This window comes from Lycorma delicatula, chromosome 2 (genome assembly GCF_047948215.1).
Source record: "Lycorma delicatula isolate Av1 chromosome 2, ASM4794821v1, whole genome shotgun sequence".
In the NCBI taxonomy this organism is placed as follows: Eukaryota; Metazoa; Arthropoda; class Insecta; order Hemiptera; family Fulgoridae; genus Lycorma; species Lycorma delicatula.
In genome coordinates this window covers 87,308,831-87,336,506 of record NC_134456.1, presented here as the reverse complement: position 1 = coordinate 87,336,506, position 27,676 = coordinate 87,308,831, and the positions used below count along the sequence as shown (strand labels likewise).

Genomic DNA, 27,676 nt, shown 5'->3' with positions numbered 1-27,676 from the left:
AATTTGTTTATACTTATCAGTTCCCTTAAATTTTAATGCAATATATCTTATAAATCTCACACTTTTAGTCATTTATTAAAAAATCATCATTCCTAAATTTCTGAATTCTTTGAAAATACTTTATCTTCACTATTTCACTTTAAATAGTTAATTATTTCAAAATATTATTCCCTGTTGTTCATCTGTCATATTTCATCACATTAGTAAAAAAAAGTAAACATAATGACAGTTAATAATTTAAAGATGTTATTTATAATTCAGAGCCCTGCAACTAAACTCATTGTGTGATACTGATTTAAATGATTTTTGAATTGTCTATGAACTGTAGACTGGAATGTTAATTAAGTTCTGTAGTATTTTATTCAAATTATTTTCTCATAATTTTTAACATTGTTAATGAAATTTAGAAAACAAGCCTGCTTATAAGGCCTCGCGTATAGCTATTATATTATTTTTATTTGATGCTATTTTTCAGATTTACTATGAAGACTGCCTTTTTTTTATTAAAAACACAAATTTTACTAAACATTTATAAGCCTGAGGTCATTTTTATTTATGTTTATTACATTTGAACGAAAAATCTCATTTTTCATGTTTGAATTTTCTTTTTAATTTTTTATTTTAAATCAAGTTTATGTGTATTGTGTGAGCAATTTCGTTAGGTGTACTTGATTGTGTTGTTGCAGGCCTTCCCAGGAATGGTCCCGTATAAGCGAGCTGCAGGGGACAAATCCGGTGTACCAGTCTACCAGCCTAGCGGCACAGCGTACCAGCAGCTGCTGCAACCATTTGTGCCAGTCTCATGTGAGTACCGGCCACCTCCACCCGGCTTGGCCGCATTCACAGGAGTGCCTCTCAACAAACAGGCCATACCAGCCCCACCTACTCCTTCCACATTCATGCCTCCATATGCTGCACTAGCAGCACTCCGAGCACCCTTCCCACCTGCGGCGGCTCCGGCCCCGAATCCTGCTGGTCCTCCCCTAATTACTGATCTCCTTGCAGTGGCTGTCAACAACAACAACAATAACAACAACAATAATAATAATGATGAGGACTCGCAACCATACAAAAAGATGAAAACAACCTGAATGTAGACTGTGATCATTATGTGTTGTCGTAGAGTTTAAATTACATTCTATTGATGTCATTTTTGTGTGTCTAGTGCTGTTCCTATAGTCCATTGCTAGAGCCTATGGGCCAGGACTTCTGACTAATAATAATAATAATATTGACTGTTTTATTCCGTTATTATTTTCTAAAAACTTGTTTTATATTCTATGTTATTATATTACTTGTTCTTTGTAATTTTTACCATAATAATCTTGCATTTTGCTTCTATATTTGTATGTTGGTTCGTTCTTTTAGTATTCAGTTTGCAACTTCACTTTATGTAGTTATAACGTTACCGTATTATCTATTATCGCTTGTTGGCACCAGTCATCTTTCAAAATAAAAATGCTTTTTGCAACATTTAATTATTTTTTTATTTTACTTGTGTAAATATTGGGTTAATAAGGTTCTTTTGGCATGGTTGTTGCATTTTTTTTTTAATATTCTTTGCCTTCATTGTCCGCTCCTAAATTATTAGGTTACTGTTTTGGCACCTATGCTTTTGGGGGTTTGGTGACCTACTTAATCAAATGTGATAAGGAATCGGCACTGTCTTCAAACCGGCAACCTTTAGAAATCAACTCATATTTTAGTAGTTATGTTTTATTTTTATTATTGTGCACTTATTGTTTTAAAATGTTATTTGTCTTTTATAGACTCCTTGTTTTATTTGTTAAGTATATATATTTATATATATGTTAGTTAAATGTCTAAATTTATACCATTTATTTAATGCTGATTGTTGTTATTATTATTGAGAATATTTATATATACATATATATTATATAAATTAAAATTTATAAAGGCTTATAATAAGTCATTATTAATTTATATTTATTATTATTATTATTATTACCTATTATATTACCTATCGTTATTATTATTTTAACTTAAGTGACTATCGGTGATGGTATCTTTCTAGTTGAATTGTAGTACCTAATTTCATTACTATATTATTTTACCTTTTTTTGTGTTTATTTCGTGTGTGTTGTGTTAATTTACTACTAGCTTTCAATTTTGTTATAGTTTAGTTTATAATATATATATTTTATATCTATATATATGTATATGTAGTGTTCAAAAGTGTTCTGGGACATATTGATTAAAAGCTATTAAAATAACAATAGCTTCTGTTAAATATACCAGTGTATATATAACTAGTCTGATAATATCATTTGAGTTTTTATTCCACTTAAAACATTCTTTGTTATATAACTTGAGAGTAATCTTGAGTATTATTTTAATTTGCATTTTATTTTTAAATATATTTTATCAAGAGTTGCTTGTTTTGTAGATTAGGATTTATGGTTTCTAGCTGTTGCCCTTTTGATGTCGCCGGATTCTTGTGCTAACTAAAAGAACGGACCTAACAAACCACTTGTCAAGTGCCTTCTGGATCAAAGCCACTAGCATGCATAGGTTGCTTTCAGTAATCTTCAGTAAGTGTTATTTACCAGATTTAGCAGTCATAACATCCTGTGCACTTCACGATAATTAAATACTACAAACAGTGAACACTTTTTTGAGTGACTGTGTATAAAAAAATATTCGTTTGACATGCAGTGTTGATTCTGGGGATGACGGTTTTAATAAAATTAAGAGAAAATGACTGTGTAACTGAGAAAAGTGATGTGGAATTAAATAAATAAACATATATTTATGATAATAATAATTATAAAATATACATTTAAACTAACACAATTAGATTCTATTGTGATTGTAAATTTATTTATATTAGTCATTTAAAATTCTTGAGTGTAAATTATTCTTGACTATTACGATACTCCAGTGATTTAAGAAAATTGTACTGAATGTAGATCAGCTTTATTAATTTCATTATTATTATAATTAATTATGTAATGAAACACTGTATACAGTGCATTAAGCATAAAATTTTAGTGTTGTCCATTAACACTTATAAAATTAATTACATGTTTATTAGTTTAATCTGCATAGCAGATTTCATTAGTGTATAGTCATAGTACGCGTTAAAACGCTCAATTTATAGGGAAACAGATAAGTAACGTAGGAATAGCAGCTGGAGCCGAGAACGGAAGAGCAGGAGTGTAACAGCCCTTCATGATGTTTTATTTTCGTTTTTGTGTATTACATATATATATTCGTATATTTAAATAATTATAATGTTAAAATTAATGTACTATTATTATTATTATTACTATTATCATTATTGTCTATTATTTTGAAAGTTGAGACCTAATTTGCCAGATAAAATCTCTTTATTGCTTCTTATGTTGGGTTACCCTAGCTTTTCCCTTTTCGGTTCTGTGGCTATTGCTTGTAATGTAACAATCCCAGTATTATGTAATAATAATGCTATCGAGTAAATGAAATGCATGACTTATTGGTTTCAATTAATCAATGCTTTGTTTATTTTCTCTTCCCTCTGCCCTCTCATCCAGTGTACAGGTGTATTCATGATTGATGTGTAGCCATCTTGTCATTCTGTTGCTTACGGCTTGATTTCTTCACTGAGCCCAAGTAAGTTTCATCGAACCGGAGCACGCTCGTTTGAACTGAACAGAACTTGTTGTTGTGCGCATGCTGGTGTCTTCCTGCTTCACTATTAAATGCACACTGGTTAATGCTTGACTCCGCTTTTGATGCCTCTCAAATGCTGCGCTGTCACAGGTAGTAATACACAATAATTATGTTGCTGTAAATTTTTAAACAGAATAAAACAGCCAGGACATACAATTTTTATCAACTATAAACAGTAATGGAGGTAAACAAAATTATACTGTATTTTTAAGAATAATATTGAAAGTAACCAGATAAAAAAAATTTAACCCTATAAATCGTGTTTAAATTAAACTATTAATTGTAATCAGATTCTAATAAACTTAACACTTAAACGGAACTCAGAATAATCTTTCTTGAACTAAATTAAATTAAAAAATAAATAAAACATTATACATTTTATCATTACTTGAGAAGTTTTGTAGGTGTGAATAGTAATATATATATATATATATATATATATACACACCAAACAAATTCAGTATTACCAAGAATACCTAGACAAAAAAAGAAGATAGAAGTTAGTAATTATTCATTTTACTAAAGATTTGGTTAATCTGCACATTACTTTTCTGTCAGTAGAATAATTTTCTCTTTAAATAAGAATAATTGTTCTGTAAAACTAATTAAAATACTTTAGTATTTTTAATTTTGAAAATAATTTTTCTTAATTGATAAATATTTGAATTTTCCTAATAAAATTTAAAAGAATGTTTTTTTTTTAAAAATAATAATAACTTATTTTATTGATTTTAAGTTGGTATTTAAATTTCACAAAATATTCCTGTAGTTTTTCATCATAACATAGTATTATATAGTTTTGTTTACATACAAGCATTTTACTAACAACTTTTCTTCGGGATTTAAATTTTTTCATTATATAGAATGTGTTCAGTACTTACTGTATCTCACTTCCAAACAGAAAAAGCTTTTTGAGTTACATATGTTTAATATATTAAACAATTTTTTTTATTTTAAATAACAAAAATATCTTTATTTTTATTTTACATAGAAATTGCCTTAAGTACCTAAATCAAAAATGCTTCTCTTAAAAATTAAGTACTTCTTAAAAATTTCAGTTAAATAGAAACATTTTAAATTTATTTGATTATAAACTAAAATTATACATGCAATTTTTATGTATATAATAGATTAAATATAAATAAACTAATCGTCATACATATATAAATATATATATATGATTATTTCTTTGTTTTTAACAGTTTCTTTCACTTTTCAATCGCAGTTCTGTCAGTGTTTTGTTTTCTGTTTTACTAACAGACTGTATCTTTTTCTAAAATAATCTGTTAATTTTATTTGCCTTATATTCTTTAGAGAAATTTTATAGACAATACTCTGCAGTTACCTTTAACTAGTTTGTAATACCCAAGTCTTGGAATAAAGATGTGTGCAAGAGCTTTTCGAATTTATTATTATTCAAGTGTTCATCTTCCTAAGTAGTGTATGTCCAAGATGCCATGGACATTGATATAGTAATTTATCTAGATGGTTTCAGTAAATTGCTTGTATCTATACATTATTTCATTACTCCAGAAATTTTTTAGGTATGAATAATATTATGCATAGTCTAACAAAGTTTTACCCAGTCAACTTATACTGAATGGATAAATATTTTTTCATATATAAGTCCGTTCTACATGCTCAATAGTTACTGTATTTGATTTGCTATGTATTGAATTATCAAAACTTAACATCTAATTTGATTACCTAAAGAACTTGTATTTTCCATCATTACCTTTTTATAAGTAGCTAAATAAATAAAATGTAAATGATCTTAGAACATTTTTTTTAATAATAAACTTTTAACTGCATTATAACTTTGTCATTAATAATTCAGCAAAATTAATAAATATAATTGAATACTAGTCCTATTACAGAATGCATTATCACTATATTGGTAGACCACAAACAAAAGTTTTTACATGTTTTGTTAAAATATTTAAACTCGCTGATAAATTATTAAAAAAAAAAAAATAATAAATCTTTAGCTTTTTTGTCTATAAGATATTTATTTCCTTAAAACTACACATGCAATGTTTGTTTTAATACCTGCATGTGGATGTGATTGAAGTGTTTAAAGAATAGCATACTTAAAGAAAGAAATCCTTTGCATTTTCACCAGTTTTTTTGTAGTGTTGTGATTTTTTTCCTCTGTATTATTAGCTGTTCACTGTTATTATTTAAGATTTCTTTAATTTTGTTACAAACACGTACGTACATACTCGTAACATTTTTTTTTTTCTCCTACAGATCTATTTAAATAACTTGTGTTTTCTTTATGTTTCATTCTATACTTTCGTGTAACCTAAGTTTTCCTCATGAATTCATTTCACCTCTTATTTTTCTCTTTAACTCTCTTCATGTCATATTGCCAGTGTGGTCAATCTTAAAATTATTATACATGTGTGTAAAAATCCAATGGATTCAGATTTTATTTAGATAATTTTTCTATATTTTTCTTTTTTTTTAATTTGCATTAAGTTATTATTTTGCAAAAAAAAAATTACTGATACTAGAACTTACTGTATTAAATGTATAGAAGGTCATTTGTGTTACTATTTTTAACCCTTCCTAGCATATTAACTTATAGTATTGTAATAAGGAATGTTGAATGTTGTAATGTAATATAATATAATAGAGGATGGTGAAGGAAAATCAAAATGTTTATTTTAACATAAAACGGTTATTAAATCTAGTATAGTGCATTAATGTAAGAGGAACATCATAAAAGCTTTATCCTACCTGAATCTGAACTAACTTCTGCTTTTTTAGATATTACTGTTTGAAATGCTATGTTTTCATGCTGTTGGAGGTGCTGATATTGAGATAAACTTAAGAAGAATCTTTAGAATCTTGTTTTATTGTGTATGTTGTTTCAAGTTGCTCAGTTAGGTTAAGTTTCATCATTAAGAGTTTATGTATAAGATTTCCATGTTGTGTTTTGTATGTGCAATTTTTTTTTATTTAAGAGGTTTTTGAAAGTAGATTCAGTGGAGGAGTGAAATTTTACTTGTTATTTATGTTTTCGTGTAAACTGCATCCTCTATGTATCCAGGTAGAATTTATTAATACTAGAGCAATCAAGTTTGTAAATCACAAGGAATCATATGATCAAATAAATTCTATGTAGCTGAAAATGGTACAAATATAAGAACTTATTTCACTAGCAGATTTACTTCCATAAACCACTTAACTTAAATTACTCAAGGACAAAACTTGTCAAACTTGAAAATCTTTAGTTGTAAAAAACTAAAATTTTCATTGTGAAGAATGTAAACTTGACATACACAAGCAACTTGAAATATTATATATAAAAAGACATGAAAAATGCATTCTAAATAAACAAATACAATTTAAATTACAAATACTGTTTTATCAATAACTACATTACCAATAATAAATATCTTTTAAATCTAATTCAAACATCAGCACTGTATCTACTACCCAAAAAAAACATTCTACACTCAGCAGCAATCAGAAATTGCTGCTGAGAAATTTCTGAAGAAGCTTGACTTAGAGCAAAAGCTAGCTCAGACTCAGGTGAAGTTAAAGTGCACTATAGTTGATTTAAAACTAATTTTATGTTTGTTAAACACCGTATATCACAAATACTTAAATTCAAAAATTTATTTTAAGTATTGTGTTGTGTACTACGATGTCGTATATAATTTAGTGTATTAATAATAGTATTAGGCATATTCATAAAATAAGGGCCATTTGGTCATTAAAAAAAATTAACTCGTGAGAAAAGATTGTTACGTAGTTTTAGTTTACTTTATATCTATTTCACTTTTCTACATAATTGCCATTCAGTTATAAGCACTTTTCATAACACTGCACCAGTTTCTTTAACCCTTTTGCATAGAAGTTCGCCGCCTGGGAATTGAACTAGTTGACAATGGCAGTACTGAGTTCCTCGTCGTTTTCAAATTGTTGTCCACCAAGCCACTTTTTCAAATGCAAGAAGAGGAAGTAGTCGCTAGGTACAAGGACGGGACTATATGTTGGGTGGTCAAAAAGTTTCCAATGAAAATCTTGAATTTTTTCGTTAAGGCAGCGGTGTGAGAACGTCTGTTGTCATGAAGGAGGATTATGTTGACTAACAATTTCCTACGTCATCAATTTTGGATCACACATCTCAGTTTGGTGCGTTTTGCAGTACACATCAGCTGTAATTGATAATCCAGATTATATGAAATCAACCAAAATTATGCCCTTTTTGTCCCAAAAAACAGTAGCCAACATTTTCCAAATCCACTATGGAGATTGCTTAAACTTTCTTGGTTTTGGGGAACTTGAATGGCACCCTTACATTGACTGTTGTTTCAATTCTGTGTTGGTGTAAGATATCCATGTCTCATCACTTGTAGCAATGTGGGAAAACAAATCATCTCTATCTTGTGATAGCGGTCCAAAAATGCTCATCCACTGCACATTTATTGTTCCTTGTACTGGTTGGTGAGCATTTTTGGTACCCACCTTGCACACAGTATGTGACATCCAAACTTTTCTGTGACAATCTTGTAGATAGAGGTGCATCCAACATGTGGTAATTCATCGGCCAGAGTACTAATCATCAATCGCTGATCACATCACAGTTTTTTGTTAAATGATTTCGTTGGTCTGAATACTGGGCCTGCCACTCAGCTCTTCATCATGCACATTTGTGCAACCATTTTTAAAGTCTCGGCACAATTGTCTAACCATTGCTTTTCTCATTACTGTAGGGCCATACACTAGGCACAGCTCCTGATGAATTTCAGTAGCTGAAGATCCTTTTGCACACAAAAATTGAACCACAGTGACATTTCACAACTGGCAGGAGAAATTATTGTCGCAGATATTGCAATCTGTATTCACCGGCAGGCAAACTACTGATAAATAAAAACAGTGGCTCATAAATAGCTGATAGATGATCCTGCATGCATGAAACTGTGTTTAGACCTGCTGATATTTAAATGTAAAGCCGACAGCCCTTACTTTATGAATATGCCTCGTAATTCATTCAAGTAATTAATACTATTTAATGAATAATATTTATTGAATAGTAATTCATTATGATGTGTGTACAGTTATTTTTATATATTTTTGTATTTCCTATTGTTCAGGTTCATTTAGTCTGTTCCTTCGATTAACACTCTTATCACATGAATTCAACAAATTAAAGAGTAGAACATTATGAAATATTTAAATGTACTTAAAGCATCTGCACATATCATCACCAAACAGTTCAAATATAAATTGTTTACAAGATTTGAAACATTAGTTGAAACAGATTTCTGGAATATCCTTTTGCAATCCTATCCATATTGCTTCAAGATTGTATTTGTTTTTCTAAAGTATCGCCTTCAATCTTTGTACTTAGTATATGCAAGATGTCAACTCAAAATGACCATTCAAACATGAAATACAGTAACTTCTGTTTATTAGCAGGTTCTTTTAACAGTATTGTATTGTTTTATAAAACATTTACTACAGGCTGTTGCTATGAAAGAAAAAATGGAGTATCATAAGATCTTAAACTATTTATAGTTTTCTTAAACTATTTACTTAAATTTCTAACTGTACAAATTTTTGGGTGAATTAATGACATAACTGATTATTATAGGTATTAAGAACTTGATGAAAAGTTAGTTAAAATTGAAAGAATGTATTGGTGGTGATAGAAAATGAGGAATAATTAGTTTTGGAATTAAAGATAATGAAAACACATGGAAATTATTTTAAAATAATTTTTTGGAGAAAAAGCAATTATAATAATAATAATTACTATTTAGTTAACAAATCAATGGCATTGCTTTTGAGAAAAATTAATCGAGTGGCTTTATTTACCAGAAATTAAATAAAGATAAATTAATTTATGGTTCATACATCCATCATCGAATAAAAATCATATAATGATAATAAAATCCACTGCTAACATTCCAATAAATAACAATAAGATTAGAATAACAATCAAGGATCAGTATTGAGGGTTCAGGGAGTTACGTTAATTAATAGAAAATTGGCTGTCTGAAAATCGATATGTTCAGATATATTTATATATAATTCATACCAATAAATTTATATAATTTATTTCTTTAATAATGTGTTTTACAAAGAGTTTAGTCACTTTTTTTTATTATAATAAATTAAGTCATAATATTTTTGTTAGTTCTTAGTCATTTTTTACATTTTCTAAAAATGTATTAAAATAAATCATGAATGTGAGTAAAGAGAACTTATTACTAAAAATATAATTATTTTGAACCCAAAATAAAGTGATGTATTCTAAAAAAATAAAAAAAAAAAATAGAAGTAATCACAAGGTAAAAATTGAAATCGTAAAATAACTTTCCAAGGTCATAGCAGAAGAAGAAAAAGAAGATGAAGCTGAAGCAGTAAAAGATTAAGAATGTAACTCATATTTTAATGATCTTGATTGTGGAATAATCTGTGAATTGAAATTTTATTAATGAACACGGACAGATAAATTTTTTTCTCTTTAATCATCTTGTATTATTGAGGGGATATATTTTATAAGTAGTAACTTAGGCACATGTACAAATAATCTTTGTTGTCAGTTTATTTTTATTGTTTGTATACTTATATAAGCAATTAAAGGTAAACATGTTTAAAGGAATTGTTTGTATTGTGATTAAATTTTCTACTGATGCATGAGTTGCTTTGAAATAATTATGAAAATTGTTCAATTTTCTATAGATCATTAATTATTGGCTTAATTAACTGTACCGTATAGATTATTTCCTGTACAGATTTTTTTTTATTAAATGCAGATATTTTTAACTTCTACACAATCTTTATTTTTATTAAGTAATAATTTTGCGTAAGAAATGATATATAAGATTATTTCTTATGTACATGAGAAGTGTACATAAGATTTGTTTCTTCACGTTGAATTATAGATTATACATTTTTTTTTAATGCAGGGAATGATTTTATTATTTTGAGTGGGGAAACCAGAATGAACAGATTAAACTGAAAGTTCTTGGTTTAATGTGAATTTATTTTCTATGGAAGTGATGGGGAATGATAATAGGACAGATTGTTGGGTTATATTTTTGTGTTCAAATATTGCTGATATATCTGTATTTTATTTACATTACCCTGATCTTAATTATAAATGATTACACTTAGGTGTTTTTAGAAGTATTATATATAAAAATATAAAACATTAAACTCAGGTGTTCAAATTTGAAGGATGTGTGTTCATGTGCATATGCTTAAAAAAATATGTAAAATAAAGAGTTTTGAAAATAAGAATGGATCTTATTAATTGCTTACAAAACAGTTCTGTGTTAACAATTAATTATAATTAAATATGAAAGAGTATGATACAAAATAATTAAGTTAATTTTTAGACTATTTGAGATAAAAATTTGAGTCTATTTGCAGTAATATGATAAAAACACTATACATGTCTGATTTTTTTTTCTACCTGGTAGATTTGTAAAAAATTCCAATTTGTAGGAGTATAGTATAGCAGATATGATTTTATAAATAATAAAACTTATCAAACATTTATTAAATTATCCACAGATATGTTAAAAGTAAATTTCTCGTATATTATAATTAAAATCAGGTAATTATGAAAACATCCAGTCAGTTTATTTTATTTCATCTTATGATTACCCTGGGAGATAATTTAAGATTGAGATAAAATCAGCACTTAACTGATTTGCACTGAATTTAATAGGGGAAGGTACTTTTTTCTAACGGATTATTTTTATACTTATTTGTATGAATATCTTGGAACATAAATAATATTCTTGTTAAGTGCCAGTGAGTGTAGTGCCAGCAAGACAAAATAATATAACATTACATTTTACTTAACGTGCATGCATGCACACATATTCCAATCTTGTAGTAACTACAACCCATCTTTACTCTTCCACAAACATGATTTATTCACATCCTTTCATGAATCCTACACTAAATATTAATACTGCCTTATAACTTTAATCACATTTATACTTTTTAATGTTATTTTCTTATTGAATTATGGGTTATTGGAGAAGTGATAATGTTCTAGTTTGCAATTCAAGCAAAGCTTATAAAAATTTTTTTGTAGTAAGATTTGTTTAATATTATATACTTCTAAAATATATACGTATGTATATATTTTATAACCTTTTATATATCTTTTTCTTTTATAACCTGTTGTAAACCTTCTTGGGTTTTTTGGGTTCGTTTAAATAAACTCAACGTTTTTTGGGTTCAATAAATAAATTTAAAAAACTCAATACCAGAAACATTAAGGAAAACTGGTAATTATAAGTTACATGATACAGAATTAAGAAGTTCTTAAATATTTAAAACTAAATTAAAGTGTGTTAATTCCAGAATTTTTAATTAAATTATCACAAATTGTATTTTGTACTCACTTGCTCATCCTTCATCTTACTAATTCTTGATCTGTTCCATAGTAATTTAAAAAAAAAAAATTGTACTTATTTTTAAGTCTGAAAATATTCTTCCTGATGAAATTTCATAGTTTTATGATATAAAAATACTTGAAATATTAGTGCAGCTTTATTCAACTATTAATAGAAATTAGTATTTTTTCTATGACCAAAATCTTTTAAAGAACTAGTTACATGAAACTGTGCATTATAGTGGTGTAATTTCCATGAACTCTTCCATAAATTTGACCATTTTTGTATGGATAGTTTCATACAAATGACTTGTAATAGTAGGTAAAAACTTGTAATTGTGTTAAAAATTCATGGAACAAAAAATACCATGATGAAATGAAATAACTTTTTAATTAAACTTTGTGCTTTTTTCCAGTTTTGATCCACTTTTGATTGAGACAATTGGGTCTTTGTTTGAATATTGTAGCCATACACCCGCAATTTTTCTCCAGTTGTACTGAAGCAATTTTTGGATGGTTCAATGTTTATCAATATTTACCAATTTCAGGACAGTTTTGCTACAAATCATCTGTCTAAACATTATCAAAAACTGATTTGCATGAACTGTATGAGGTGCCAGTCATTTCAACAACTTCTCAAACAGTAATTCATTGACCCTTTTTTAAGAAACTTGATCTTCAAACTCTATATTCATTATCAACTGATTCATGATAATTTTGAAAGCAATATTATCATTTTATAACTTGCTTGTTCTCTGTATTGTACTCACCAAAATCACAAATTTTGAAGTCCAATTTGAGCAGTTATAATTTCATTATTTATATAAAATGTTATGCAAACTCTTTGATCCTCTTTTACAAAGTGTAACAAAATCACTGAGCACAACAAAAAACAACTTACTGACTAGGCTGTGAAATCCTGACCTCACATATTTTGAATTAATATACGGAACAGTATCACAAAAATAATGTTTTTTACTTGGAAATTTTTAGCACAGAAAATAGAAAATGGTATAAACTTTATCTGAGTTTAGTTTACATCAGTAATATTTTTTTACATTACCAGAAAGTATTTTCATTAAACATTTAAACAAAATATAAAATAAAAATATTTTGAACCGTTTTGTCATAAATAAAAAAAGTTGTTTTACATTTACAAAACAAAGTAATTAATTTGAGAAAACATTAAGCATTTATTGCTTAATTTCTGTTCATTGTGTGTACTACATTTTCAGATTCGTCTTTAAGTTTCTTTTCAGCCTTGGCGTTGGTCACGCTCGTCTGCCTTTTGTTAACTAATAATTACTGTTAATATTAGTTTTGCTCTCTTTAGTATGAAAAAAATTTATTTGAAATATGTGTAATCAGAATTGTTTCTATCATTTTACACAATCTTGTTTGTGGATTTCATGTTGTTCCAATATACTATTTTAAGTGTATTAGTCATATCTATTTAAATAATATGATAGTACCTATGTGTAGGTACAGTTTTTTTTTAATTTTGGGTTTTATTAGTATCAATCTTGGTTTATGGGTTTTATATATATGTGATTAATAATTATTTGTACATGTTTATCTGTTAATTTGATTTAAATTTGAACTGATTATTATAAAAATTGTTGAGAATTTTTGTAAAGCAGGCAGGATTAAGCTATAATCTGTATTCTTGCCCCTATTTTTTTTAGGACATCCAAACTAGTGAAAAGTAATTTAGTCAAATTTTTTTATTAAGGTTCATTTCATTATAGAGTTTCTTATATAATCTGTGTTTATGTAATCTGCAGTTATGTTGTCTAAATCTTAAAGAAAAAATGTGAGGAGAATAAAGTTTGTGGCAATTTTTTGAATTTTAAGTTGCCACTCTCCTCTTTTCTGTTTTTCGAGTACACTTAATATTGATTGGATTTTTGAAAAATTTAGAAATATTGTAAAAAAATTAAATCAGAATTTTTACTAAGTTTGATTCACTGTTGGATTTGGTTTAAGTGTTTTATCAAATTTTAAGTGGTTTTAAATTTAAACAGTGATTTTAAACAATGAGTAGCAACTAAATGAAGATATAACTGGTAAAATTATTTTAATTTATTTCATGCTTATTTAAAAACATGATAAACTTCATGTACTGGAATAGTATTAAATAGCAAATTGTCTCAAACTGATACAAACAACAAATACATTGTAATATTAAAATTACATGTAAAAGGGCATTGACAGTTGTAGTATAATCAGAACAGTATTGCCATGCAGCACTGATGTATCTTAAAATCACAGCAGTTTGATTTTAAAATGCTTTAAAAATGAAAAAGATAAATGCTTAAATCAAATAAAAGTTATCACATTTAAGGAACCAGTAATGAATAAAATCTCAAGGATAATCATAAAAGTGTAATAAAAAATTCAAAAATAATAAATCACCTTATATCATTTAGGTTATTAATTAAACCCTATAGACACAGCCCAGATGACTTTTCATAAAATTATCTTTGCAACAATCTGCATTAATATGGATCTTGTAAACAAATTTAAACATTGGTTTTCAACAAGGAGCAGCAAAAGGGAGTTCAACAATCCATTTCCCAGCACCATTCTAATTTTGATATTCATAAATATATGAAAATCTAACCTTTGTCTATATCAGTAGACAAATACCTCAACTGATATATTAAATGAACATTTATTACAATGAACTTTTCAATTACACTTTGGATATTTTCTTAGTTGATTTCAGGGCTTACATTATCAATAAAAATAAGCATTAGGGACACCAGTAGTAGTCCTTAAGTAGAGTTTTTCTTCATTTAATCCAAAATTCAACATGCCTATGATGGTTGTGAAAGATCTAGCTTTTAACACTAATAATAGAAAGTAAATTGCAAGAATTTAATTTATTTTGAAACAAATAATAGAGCATTATTAGAAATAAATAAAAACATTATTAAGTATTCCAAGGTGTATTAAATAAAAAGTGTCTTACTTATGTAAATTGTGTGTTTAATCAAAACAATAAAAGCTAAAACCAAGTAATATGAAATTAAATTAAGTAAAAAATTTCATTTTTTTTTATTTTTATTAATAACATTTCTAATATGAAATAACTTATTATAATATTACTTAAGTAATATGAAGTAACTTCTTTCTGAAAAACAATCTATTCTAATTTAATTATAGATTTCAGTGTAAATTAACTCTTGCATCTATAACATTAAAAAATATTATATAAGATGTTTTTTTTTGCGTATATATCATTTACTGAAAAGGTCTAAATACATTTAGAGAAAAATTTAAGAATTTTTTTAACTGTATTTTACTAAAATTTCATTTAATTTTGAGAATTTAGTTTTTAATAATGTTAAATAAATTTCTTAATATTAATTATGATATCTTCTTGATCATTTTGTTAGAATTGAATTTTTTTAAGTTACTAATTTAATTGTCCTAAAATGTTCAATTTTTTTTTTTTTTTAATCACATTTACGTTATTTACACATATAATTGTGGATGATATAACAGAATAGCATTTAGAAATTTAATCAGATAAAAAAAATAATTACATTTGTTTATATTAGGAATGGTAGAGGTGTGGTGTCATATAGGTAAAAAAAAAACTGCTCCAGCAGCAGAATTTGTCTGGAAGGATCAAGAGAACAGTGGTTAAACCTTGACCACAGCAGCTTTTACTCTGGTCGAAAATCAGAATAGATTTATTAGTACAAAATTGATTTCTAAAATAGAGACATAATAAAAAAATTAAGCAACTATATGAAAGCATTAAATAAATAATAATTTGTTATTTTGTGTAATATTTATTATATAAATATTAATATTAATAACTAATATTTAGAAAAAAATAACTAAAAAAAAAAAAATTATCCTTGCACATCTATTGAATCTTGTTTTCATAATACATTATAAGACTGAGCACAAATGTTGATTTGAGTACACATTTTTGAACATTTATTATTATGGCATAGATAAAAAGATTTTTAGAAATAAACAATATTATCTCATTAAAGAGATGATATATTATTTTAAACTTGATTGGGTGACGGACAAATATTTTTTACATTCAGTGTTCAGTTGAAATTTTGTCGATTGTATTTTAATATAAAGTAATTTTTTTTGTCTATCTGAAAGCAGTTACGTCTAGATATAAATTCATGTCACTTTATATGTGTATTAAGTGCACACATTTATATATACTTATATTTTCTTCCTTTTTTTTTTTAGTGAATTCCAGTTACTTTAATAATGGTTTTAAAGTAATAATTTATATTATTTTTGTAGTATTTTGTAAACTGCATGGCATTATTTTATTGTGTTTACAAATTATAAGAGTATCCTGCATTCATTTGAAAAAATTTATTTATTTATTTATTTATGAAGTCAAATGTGATTTTTTTTTAAACATTAGTTTTTTACTATTCATAATGAAAGAGCTAAGTTTTTTTAATATGTATGGAAAATAAAAGTAATCAAGTGAATTTATTTTATTTTTGCTGATTTTTGAAAATATTCTCTTGTATTAAAAAAGCATGTATTATCAGATAATTACTGAAATTTATATATTTAAATTTGTAAATTAATTTGAGCTAAGAATTAGTTATTTTTCTAAAATTATTCTGTGATACATCAGTTACTTTTTTTTTTATAAACCATATATTTTGAAGCTTTTGAATGTGCGGCGTTAATTTTTACTTTTTTCAGCGCCTGTTTAATTAATGATTTGGAATGCCTTTTGTAATGTAAATGTAAGGGTATTTTATTCATGCTCATTACAGATTTGGGTAATCATCGACTTTCCAGACAGTTTCAGCTTAAAAATTATTATAATTGTTAATTCATTTAATTCTCAATGGAAGAACAAGAAACGTTTTTAAAATGACAGATATATGTGTAAGTTGCTTGCATGAAGCATAATTGTTTTATTTGATTAGTTTAGTAATTTATAAAAATAAATTTATTTTTTCCAACATCCTGGAATTTTTAAAAGTGAAGTCATTGATATGTTGTTCATCCACGCAAATTTATTTAATCAATCACTATTTAAAGATTTTATTGTTTTTTTTTGTATATAAAACAGTGTATAGAAGAGGTTTTTTTTAATTCTACATTATTTTACTAACTTAAATAATGATTTAAAAGTTATGGATTTATGGTTGGTTTTTTTCTTTATTCCTCTACTCGTTTCACAATTTTTTAAATTTATTTCTCTTATGCTACCAGTATTGTCGTTTATTTTTGCCTAAAGGTTAGATTGAAAAAATATATAAAACAGTAAATTAAATAAACATAGTAGTAATAATAATAAAAATAATAATCACAACCAAATAGAACTGTGTTGATCATATAATGTAAAAAAAATTTAAAAATATTTATATAAAAATAAAGATTTCTAACTTTAAAAATACCTCCAAAATCCATTACATACTAAACCACAAAAAATATACTTCTTTAAATTTTCACTGATGGGATGGTTGCTTGTTTTGAATATTTTTTTTTATTCATAGAACAGTTACAGTTTTTAACCAGTAATAACAGTTGTGTGATAATACAGCATGCTTTGCTAGATTGCTTTGTGATTTGTAGATTTTGAAGTGTAGTGCCTTGCCTTTATTATTTTATTTATTTATTGTTTCATTCACTTCTATTTTTTGCCACTATTTCATAAATATCCAAATTCATGTTTATAAACTTTTAATAACAGCATAAATATATTATTTTAGTGTTCTAACAGCATTTTTTTTACAGCCTAACATACCAAGATTGTTTTTTGAACAATCATTTATTCATAGAATTAATTTATATCAGTTTTGAAATTTAAAAAAAAAAGAAATTAAATTCAAATTGTATTTAATTAGTGAAATATTTTTATTAATTTTTTTCGTTTTTGTTTTCTTTAGTCACTGGTCATCCTCCCGGAGTACCCAGATTTTAATTGTTTGCAATCGTCCAACCTGCAAGTTCATGCACATGGAACTGGTAAGAAAAAAAAGTATCTGTGTAAGTAATTAAATGACACCTGAATTTCTTATGTACACTTACTTGTAATTTATTTAGAATATGAATTAGAAACTAAGAATTCTATTTTAGACAATACAAAAATTTGATAGACTGAAATTATATAAATTTTATGATTTTTACCCTCTTATTTTAGTCATGATGTTTATAGTAGATGATGAATTTTAATACCAAAGATTTCAGTTAAGCCATTGAGTATAAAACAAAATACCTACAGGTTTTGCCATTTTGATTTACTTAAGGAGTGATTCTTTTATAAATGATTTGCTTATGTGATCGATTACTTAATAAGATTCTTTTTTTAAATTATGCTTTTATTATTGACATCTTGATCTGAGCAGGTTTACAGATACTTTAAAAACATTTTTTTGTAGTGTTTGTTGTACCTTATTAGGTGCAACAGCAGTAATTTTGTTTTCATCTCATCTTTGAAAATTCATTTGATGTAACTTATTTTTTGTTTTATTTTTTTGAATTAGTAAAATATACTAAGAAACATTTATTGATGTTCTGGAAAATTGATTAATGTTAGTTGGTAAAAATGTTTGAAATAGAAGTTAGAACTTACTGAGTACTAAGAGTGAAGTAAAAAGAAAAAGTACTGAGTTAAAAAAGACAGACAAGTTGATTGAAATGAGAGCCAAACTATCAAAAAATAAAATTATGATTGACTACTCAGCCATATTTCAATAAGTTTGGCTCTTATTTCTACAAAAATAATGTTAATCCACATATTGAAACACAAGAGGATTCAGATGGTTTTTACAGAGCTGTTCTGAAATTTATTTCTATTTATAACAAAAATGACAAAGAAATTCAGATTATAAAAGTGATTCATATCATGATTCCATAGGAATCAGTTGAATTTATATTATTAAAAAATTAGTAGTGTGAATAGTGTGATCATCAATAGTTAAAATATATTCTTCCTTGGCCAAAAAATGATTTAGTGAAATGATTTTTTTTTTACAGCATTAATGGCAATTTTCATTTTTACACCCTTTGAAGAATAATAAAGGAAATCAATTTTACGTTTGGTGGAAATTCAATAATGCTGAAATCAACTCTTTTTAAGTCCTTAAATGTTTCCAACTTTTTTCAGTAGATCTACGTTTTCTGTGTTTTTTCTTTTTTTTGTGTTTGTGTACAATATTGGAAATGGAAATGTAGTATTTCTGTTTCCATACACAAAATCATTTATATTGGGCAGTACATCAAATTATCATAATTTATAAAATCATACTTCCAGTTGCAAAATAATTTTTGTATATTCTGAATAGAGTATGTTTTGTTCACAATTATGTTTTGTTTTTTTCATCTTGCGTACATGATGAATATACTGCAAGTTTTACAAATATAGTTTGGAAAATTTTAAATAAATGATAAAATTGAGAAGCATTTGCTTACATATATATCACTGTAAATAAATGCATATTAATATAAACTTATTGTTATTGAATATTTGTTGAATTAGAAATATAAGTGTGGATGTGAAGGATTATATGAATTCTAACATGATTTGAATAGTAGTTGGTAAATTTATTTCTTAATCACAAAAGTTAGATTCTTTACCTGAAATAAAATATAAGTAGGTTTTTAAGAGAATGCTACTGTTTAACTATTTCTTAAAGATACATGCCATTAAAAAAGTGATTAAGTAAAATCAAATTTCACTTCAGTGAAAGATTATTTATTATAAAAAAATATTTTTCATTTTTAAACTTGTTAAACTATTTCTAAATTTTCTGTTAGTGTTGATATTGTGTGTTATTTATGTGTCCATTAATAAACTGCTGTATTTAGGTGTAATAAAAATAATTTAACATTAAACACAGTTGATTTAATTTAAATGAATTTTGCTTACTAGTTTTTTTTTTTTTATTGATTTATTTTAATTATATTTCTGACCAAATGACAGGAAATGAAGAATAATTATCAAAATAATGGGCTAGTAAAGCTAAAAGCAATCATACCAACTGTTATGTTGTTTTCAGAAATGAGTGAATTTCAGTTACCTTACTGAATTGTAACCCATTAATAAGGTAAAAATTGAAAAGTGAGACTGATAATGTGCAAAGTTACTTGCTTTTTTTAAGTTAATGTATTTTAGTATGTTTTTAATTTGTTAAGAATATTGAATCCTTGGCTATATAATAAACCACTTTGTATTTACTTTTGATGGTGTCTTCACATCGGTAAATTCATTATAATTTACAGGGTATTCAGAAATAAGTTTTATGTAAAAGCAGGTGTGTTCTGAATATCACAAGTTTAATTATCCACTGATTAAGTATCTTGTAAATTTCATCTGAATTGGATAATATAAAATATTTTTTTGTAAAATACATATTTATTTATGAATTATAGTGATCACAACTATAAAATTTGTTTTTTTATCTAAGTTGGAAATTCATGTAAAAAGTAAGTTTCTATTGTTATTACATTGTTAGAGATTATTTCTGAACTTCAGAATAATGAAGTTTTAATTTAATCATTACTATTATTATCATGAAAATTGTAGAATTACGTTTTTAATTTTAACGTTTTACTTTTCTATACCTCAATAAAATAAAATGTATGCAAGCCTTTTGCATTATTTTAAATCGTTCTTAAAAAAAAAAAATCAGCTGCTGGTACTTTTAATATATGAGTGACAAAAATAAAAATGGTAACTTTTGAAATATATAGTGGCAGCCATGTACAGTTGGCAGGCAGCACTGCTTTATGCAGAGGCAACCTTGCCACTCAGTTATCATGGAGCAGTGGAATGGTCAACAGTGTACTTTCGCCATAAAAATGTTTTACAAAACCAACAATAGTTTAGAAGGTGCATAGAGGTAGTTCAAAAGTTCCCGTTTTTTGTGTCACCCTTCATTATAAAAATTTACAATATTTTTATTGAAAATTATCATTAAGTACAATGATCATTAAATACACTTAATGATTGAGCGTTATCACAACTAATGCTTAAAGTCGTGTAAAACATTTAAGTATCAATTTGGAGATGTTAATCTCCATGACAGAATGTTAGTTAATCTATATATGTCTTTCAAATGTAAGGTTCTAGATTAAAAAAAAAAAAAATTAGTCTTTAAAGTATCCTTATTATAGATTATTTTTGTATCACACTAATAGTGAACTTATGAATGAATTATTATTTTGAGCATGCATAGATAAAAGTGTAATCTCCTAATAAATAAAATAATAAAGCCTTTTTACTTTTTTTCTTTTTCTTTTACTTCCCCTACTAATAAATGCAAATTTTTAATTATTATTACTATTTTTAATTGCTGTCCAGTTTTCTTTTCTTTGTATTAATTATCTTGCCTAATTTAAGTTAAAAACATTTCACTAACCTATCTTAGCAGCTCAATGGAGTGGTTAGTCCCTCATTTTCAGAAGCTATGTTTACAGAATCACAGACTACTTCATTTTTAAAATTTCTTTCTGGAAGTTCATATGCATGACTCATATGATTATCAATCATTTTCATTACATTTCTGATGACTTAGTGTAACATAATTCCAATGCCTTGAATTTTTCAGGTACCTTTATGGTTTTTAAGTTTATTCAGCTACCTTCTGTGATTAATTCTTGTTAAATCTGAAAATGATTAACAGGGAATCTAAGTAACAGTATGTCAATATTATTTACCAATATATTTTGCTCTCGTAGTCATTCCTTTCCTACATTTAAAAGGTTTAATTGTTTAACTTATAACAAGAATTAGGTCTTTGTTTCAGTTGTGTTAAACAAAGAGTTTTCTTTTGTAATTGCCTAACTATTTCAGATTTTTGATATTTTTTAAATTAACTTTATTATAGACAATGAATTGCTTAGATGCATTAACATACATGATACTGCATCCTTTCATACAGTTTACTAATTTCAAAAATCATATTTTTAAGAATCTGATTTCACTCATTATTCTTATCACTTCTTATTCCACCAATAATTTCCACCAGGTTGTTTTTACAATTTGATTATTCACTTCAAATTCTTTGTTCCTGCATTGCATCAACTTCTATTTATAGGCCTGTAAAAACCTCCTCTTAAAATTAGCATCATGTACTGTGGGAACTAACAAAAAAAAATATATTATGTATGCAGGGAGTGGTGTATCACGGGGTTCTCCTGGCTCGTGGGAGTTTCACTACCTAGTCTACTCAGGAGGGTGATGGGGGGGGTTCGTGGACATGTGTCCTTAAATCATTTGTTTGTGAGTTACGGCTGGTGGGGGGTTTCGCTCACGTTTGTGCTGCCCTGGTGAAGTGGGGTTGTGCTGGGGTTTTTGGGACGTTGATTGGGGGGAGATTTCGTGATTGCGTGTGGTTTTTGATCTGGGGAATCTAATAAAGCAGCGTGTCAGAACCATATCTTTAGTAATTTTTGAGAAATCTGGGGTGAAAACCAATAAATTAGGGTAAAAAATCCTGTTTTTTGTATTTGACGTACAATAATTTTGTTAGATGGGTAATAAACGTATAAAACTTTTAAACAAAACTTGTAGAGAACTCAATTCTGAATAAAATAGTGTAAGTTAATTGAATGAAACAAAGAAAACTTAGAAAAATTCAGATTTTATTTAGAACAGCACATTATTACATTTGTCAGAAAAGTATTTACTTAATCTAAATACAAACCAAAATCTTTTTTGGTGTTGTGAAAAATTTGTAAAAACAAAATGTACTGTTAAAAATTGCTATTAAAAAATTAAACAAAATTGGAAATTACACTTTTGTAAAATAAAAATAAATAAATAAAAATTACACAGATAAATTTTTTATTGACGACAGAAATACAATAAATTATTTGAAAAATTATTATTTCAAAGTTGGCAATAAAATAACAACAGCTGATCAACATATGCAATACTGTATTGGTGTCTAAATCATTCTGTAAATTACATTAAGTGTATTGAGTATGAACTGAGCTGTCGTTAGCAAAGGTTTTCTGTGAATTTTAGTTTGAACGTGATCAGTTTGCCATTGAAGTAGTACTGTACTTATTTACAACAGAGGAATATGCTAATTAGGTATTCATTTTTAGTATTTACTATCTTCGGTAAACAGGTTCACTATGTTGTATTCATACCAGCTATGAACGATCTGTTCAACATGATACTGTTACTGATGCGATTCAGTGCAGTCCAGGCATCAGTACATGACGTCTTAGCGGATTGGAGTTTTGCCTTTGATGATTTGGAGGACACCTTTAAGTGTCCTTGTTTTATGATAAAACAAGTTTTATCATAAATAGCCAGTTCAACATCTACACCCAGGAGGTGGTATGCTTTTCTTGGAGTTCTGCAACTGGTGGAGTACAAATCGACAACTCTACAAGTATATTTTGTTTACCGTCTAGGCAAATTTCACTTAAGATGACATCAACAACTTAGGCAATGAGCATAAATGGGCAGAAGTAAGTGGACATGAAACAGTGGAAGGCAATTTTCAATACTGGTTTATCAGTTTACCAGTTTCTGGGACCTGTTTTGTTCAATTTTTCGGGTCAAAAACCGTAGGAGATCATTGATACTGCTCCTTGATTAGCGTCCTGAAGAGTTTCAGTGCAGCCTCGTTTCGCTGGGGTGGCTGGAGGAGGGGCGGGACCTTTCACCGGTTGTGGCTTGCAAGCGGGGCATGTTAGGACATAATGTTTGTGCGAACTTTTTTCATTGTTTTCACATTAGGATGGGTTATGAAGGTTCCGAGAGAACTTTGTGAGGACTTTACTCTTTGTATACACACACACACACATATATATTTATTCACTCTTATTTATTCACTTCTTATTCACTCATAATTCTTATCTGTACTTTAGTGGCTGAAAATCAATTTGTATTAAACAATTAACCCATAGCTCTCAGACCCTACATAATAAATAATAAGGACACTTCTAAACAACTTTTATATCATTTGGGACTTTTAGACTGCTTTTATTTTTTTTTTCTTAGCATTGTGTCAATGGCATTTCATGGAGTGATTTTGATTAGTACAGATTTTGTCCTAGTACAAAATTTTCAGATGTCTATATTTCACCCGAGGCATTCTATGAGTAGTAAAAATTGGTTTCTATCTTTTAAATCTTTTTAATATAAAACTTGTGTATTATAATATTGATAAGTACATTACTTTTATGTACATAATCAATTTTAATTTTAATTCTTCGGTGATTTTCTTGTAATTCGGAATTCATCTTATTTCATGAAATTAAAAAATTATCCTATAGAATACATTGATGTTGAATTTATTCAAATTTGTTACTTGTTTGGGTATTTGTTTATTCTTCTCTGGGATAAAAAAATCTAAATTATGAAGCACTGATTCTCTTGATTAGGCCGTATTAAAAAATTTTTCAAAAAACTGCATTTATAACTTCAGTTAATTAAAGTTTATTAAATTTGTTAATTTTAGAAAACAAATAATAGAGTTGATATAAACAAACAACTTGCATTTAATTTTCTATTGTTATTGTAACATTATTATAACTGAAGTACTATGTAACTTGTTAGAAATTTTTTTTTTTTTTTTGTAAATTATATGTTATATTAATATGAATTAGATTTTTATTTTTGTAAATCAAACTTTTTTTTTGACTGGTTAAGAAACTACATTAACTAATCGGTACTACATTTAAAGTAGAGATTTACTTGAACAACATTCAAAAATTCAAATGATCTAAATAGTTTTGGTTAGTTAGTAGGTGATGACAGCTTTTCTTCTAGCCACATTATAAAATAGAAAGAAGCTAATTGAATAACTGCATATTTTTTGAGGTTGTTATATATTTTTATCACAACAGATTAGATATTAAATACTTCAGTTTCTTAGTGTAGTTACTGAATTTGAAATCAGATTACATATTCAAAAAGTGAAGCTAATCATGTAAAATCGTGGTTGATAGTTTTGTTTGCAGTCATATTTTGTTGTTATGACAGCATATTCTACACACACACACACACACACACATTCAGAAAAAATGAAGTCTCGTAATAAAAAAACGTTTCTGGAGCACTAAAACCATGAAATTGTCTGTAGTTAAATGTAAAGTTGAATATCAAACTCGCTATCATCAAACAGAAAAAAAAAATTCAGTTACCTGAATTGTGGGGAACTTGGATTTATATACATTATTAGTTTGTTTCTAATTAGTGTACGGCTTAGAAGCTCTGTGATATGTTTTGCATGTGTGATATCATTGTAAAAATTTTTATAATTGATTCTTGATTAATTACAAGTTTATTTTTGTATTTTAGGTGTGGGTTGGTCCTGCCCTGCCCCCACCTGTCGTAATTGCTGCAATGGCTGTGATCAAGCATCCTGGAGGATTTATTTTTAGATAACAGACACAGTCAATAAAAAAAACACATACACACATACACGAAGAGGAATACTACTGCCAAAACTTCTGAATAAATGAAGAGCTCCTTCTGGCATGGTTTTCTCTATATTAATTATATTTCTTATATAATCACTATAATATACTCCTCATCTATCTCTCTCATTAAGTGCCACATTTTTTAAAGTGAAGAAATATAACAAAAAAAGATTTTTAAGATATTTAAAAGAATCTTTTGAAGAAATGTTCCTGTACAGCTGTTAAAGAAAAATCAAAGTATATTATGCCAGCGGTGATGTGCACAGTGTGTAGGGATGAACAGTTAGTTACTTGTAAATACCAGACCGCACTACACACTCTATTGACTTAAAAGGTTTTGTTGTAAAAAGAAAAAATGAATGTGATACAATTACAATTATCGACTTTTTTAATTTTTAATAAAGTTTATTTTATATTTGTTTTTAGTGTTTGTTTTTTGTTTTTAAAAAAAAAAGATTGTACTATGTATTGTAGTATCTACTTGAACTAGAAAAGCATGAAGAATATACTTGATTGTTATTTTTTTTTTTTATTAGTTGTATTTGTTGATTTGTATTTTGTTGTAATGTCGAGAAATGTTAGTAAAATGATTTCCGTGTTTGTTAATGAAATTTTATTGTTATACATTGACTATCTGATGTGGGACACATGCCAGCGCCAAGAGTGAGGTCAATTGCTTTGCTATTAGCTATTGCTTCATACTCTCATTACGAGTTACTTTATGTACAATAAGGCCTAATCAGATATTCTAGTTCTTATCTTGAACTGTGTAAAGAAAAAAAATGTATTCAGTGTTATTCTAATTTTTCCCATACCTTGCATAAAATTAAAGTAGTGGCACAGTAAAGTAGTAGTTTAGTATGTTTATACTCTCCTCCATAACTATTATTATTATTATTATTATTATTATTATCATTAAATTATTATTATATTACAGTTTTGTTTATTATTATTATTATTATTTTACAATTATTATTATATATTACGATTGTTTGCAAGCTTGGTGTTAGCATTAGCTAAATCTATGTATGTAGCCCTGCGTTCAGTTGCTTGCACAATATTATTAGATCTAGCCAACACTAGGTCTAGGCTCCACTCTTGTTAGGCTGGAAAGGAGTCTTCAACATGACACAGTGGCTCAGTATTTTTAAACTACTGTATTTTTTTTTTATTATTATTTTATCAATAATTTTGTGATATTTTAGTGAACAAAAAATTAATTATTGTTATTTAAGTCTCACCTATTAATACTTATATTATTATAACCATATTGTACTTGTACCTTGTTATATTGTTAAGAATGAAATAAAATGTTGTGAGTTGTTCATTTACAAGGAGAAATATAATGTTGTAATAATTATTTTTATTATTAATTAATATTATTACTGCAGTGATGGTGGACATATATATATATATAAATAAATATATAACTATTATTATATTATTATTATTTTTGTATTTTAAGAGTTATTGTTAAGTCTGAGTGGACTGGAGTGTATTGAAATGTCGTGTTGTGGTTATTAGTATCTCCTTGTATTAGAACAAAGAGGGTTTGATTTCACTGACTCTGGCTGTTGTCAACAGTGGGTTAGCTGATCTGAGAAAGTAGTTAATAAAACAGATGATGTGAATTATTATTTAAACTTGCAATTTTATTTTATTCATACCTTCTTCTCAAGTTAAATCCTATTATAATTATTATTATTATTATTCATGTTGTTATAAAGTAAACTAATTGTTTTCACATGACATATATATATATATAATATTTATCTTGTATCAATATAATTGATTTATTATTAAATAATTATGTATCTTTTTAAATAAAAACAAATATTTTGAATGATAATACAATGTTTTGACATAATAAAATTTTGTTTTCCATTTTTTATATGATTAGTACCTTAGAAATTTAAGTTCCTTAAAAAAAAAAAATCGTAGTTAAAAACATTCTATTTATCTAAAAGTTAAGTATGCTATTTTAAAAATATGACACATTTATTTTAACAAAATCAGTATTATTTTATGCATAATTTTTTGTTAAAATTATTTTTTAAATTATGTATTGCTTACCTTTTATCTTTAACTTTGTAGCTTTCAGCTCTGCTGTGCTCAAATTTGTATTTTTAATTCAGTGGCATATTAACTGTTTTAACTATTTTATTTTTTAACTTTTTAATATCTTGTTCCTTCAAGTTACGAATGCCATCTTCTGACATTCTTTATTATATT

At 26.7% G+C, this 27,676-nt stretch overlaps 1 protein-coding gene across 18 annotated transcripts in view; it reads left to right on the top strand.

The window, feature by feature from the left end:
• The window catches only part of mbl (splicing regulator muscleblind), a 734,546-nt gene extending 707,459 nt beyond the window's left edge, over window positions 1–27,087 (top strand). For 11 of the 18 annotated variants that reach the window (XM_075355735.1, XM_075355736.1, XM_075355737.1 and 8 more), the window contains one exon: window positions 687–3,489. In XM_075355735.1, the coding sequence (XP_075211850.1) occupies window positions 687–1,091 (405 nt within the window). In that variant the 3' untranslated portion in view covers window positions 1,092–3,489. Of the gene's footprint in view, window positions 1–686; window positions 3,490–17,946; window positions 18,047–25,322 lie in introns of those variants that run through there. The other 7 variants (XM_075355740.1, XM_075355746.1, XM_075355747.1 and 4 more) reach the window with 4 other exon arrangements.
• Window positions 27,088–27,676: the final 589 nt, after the last annotated feature.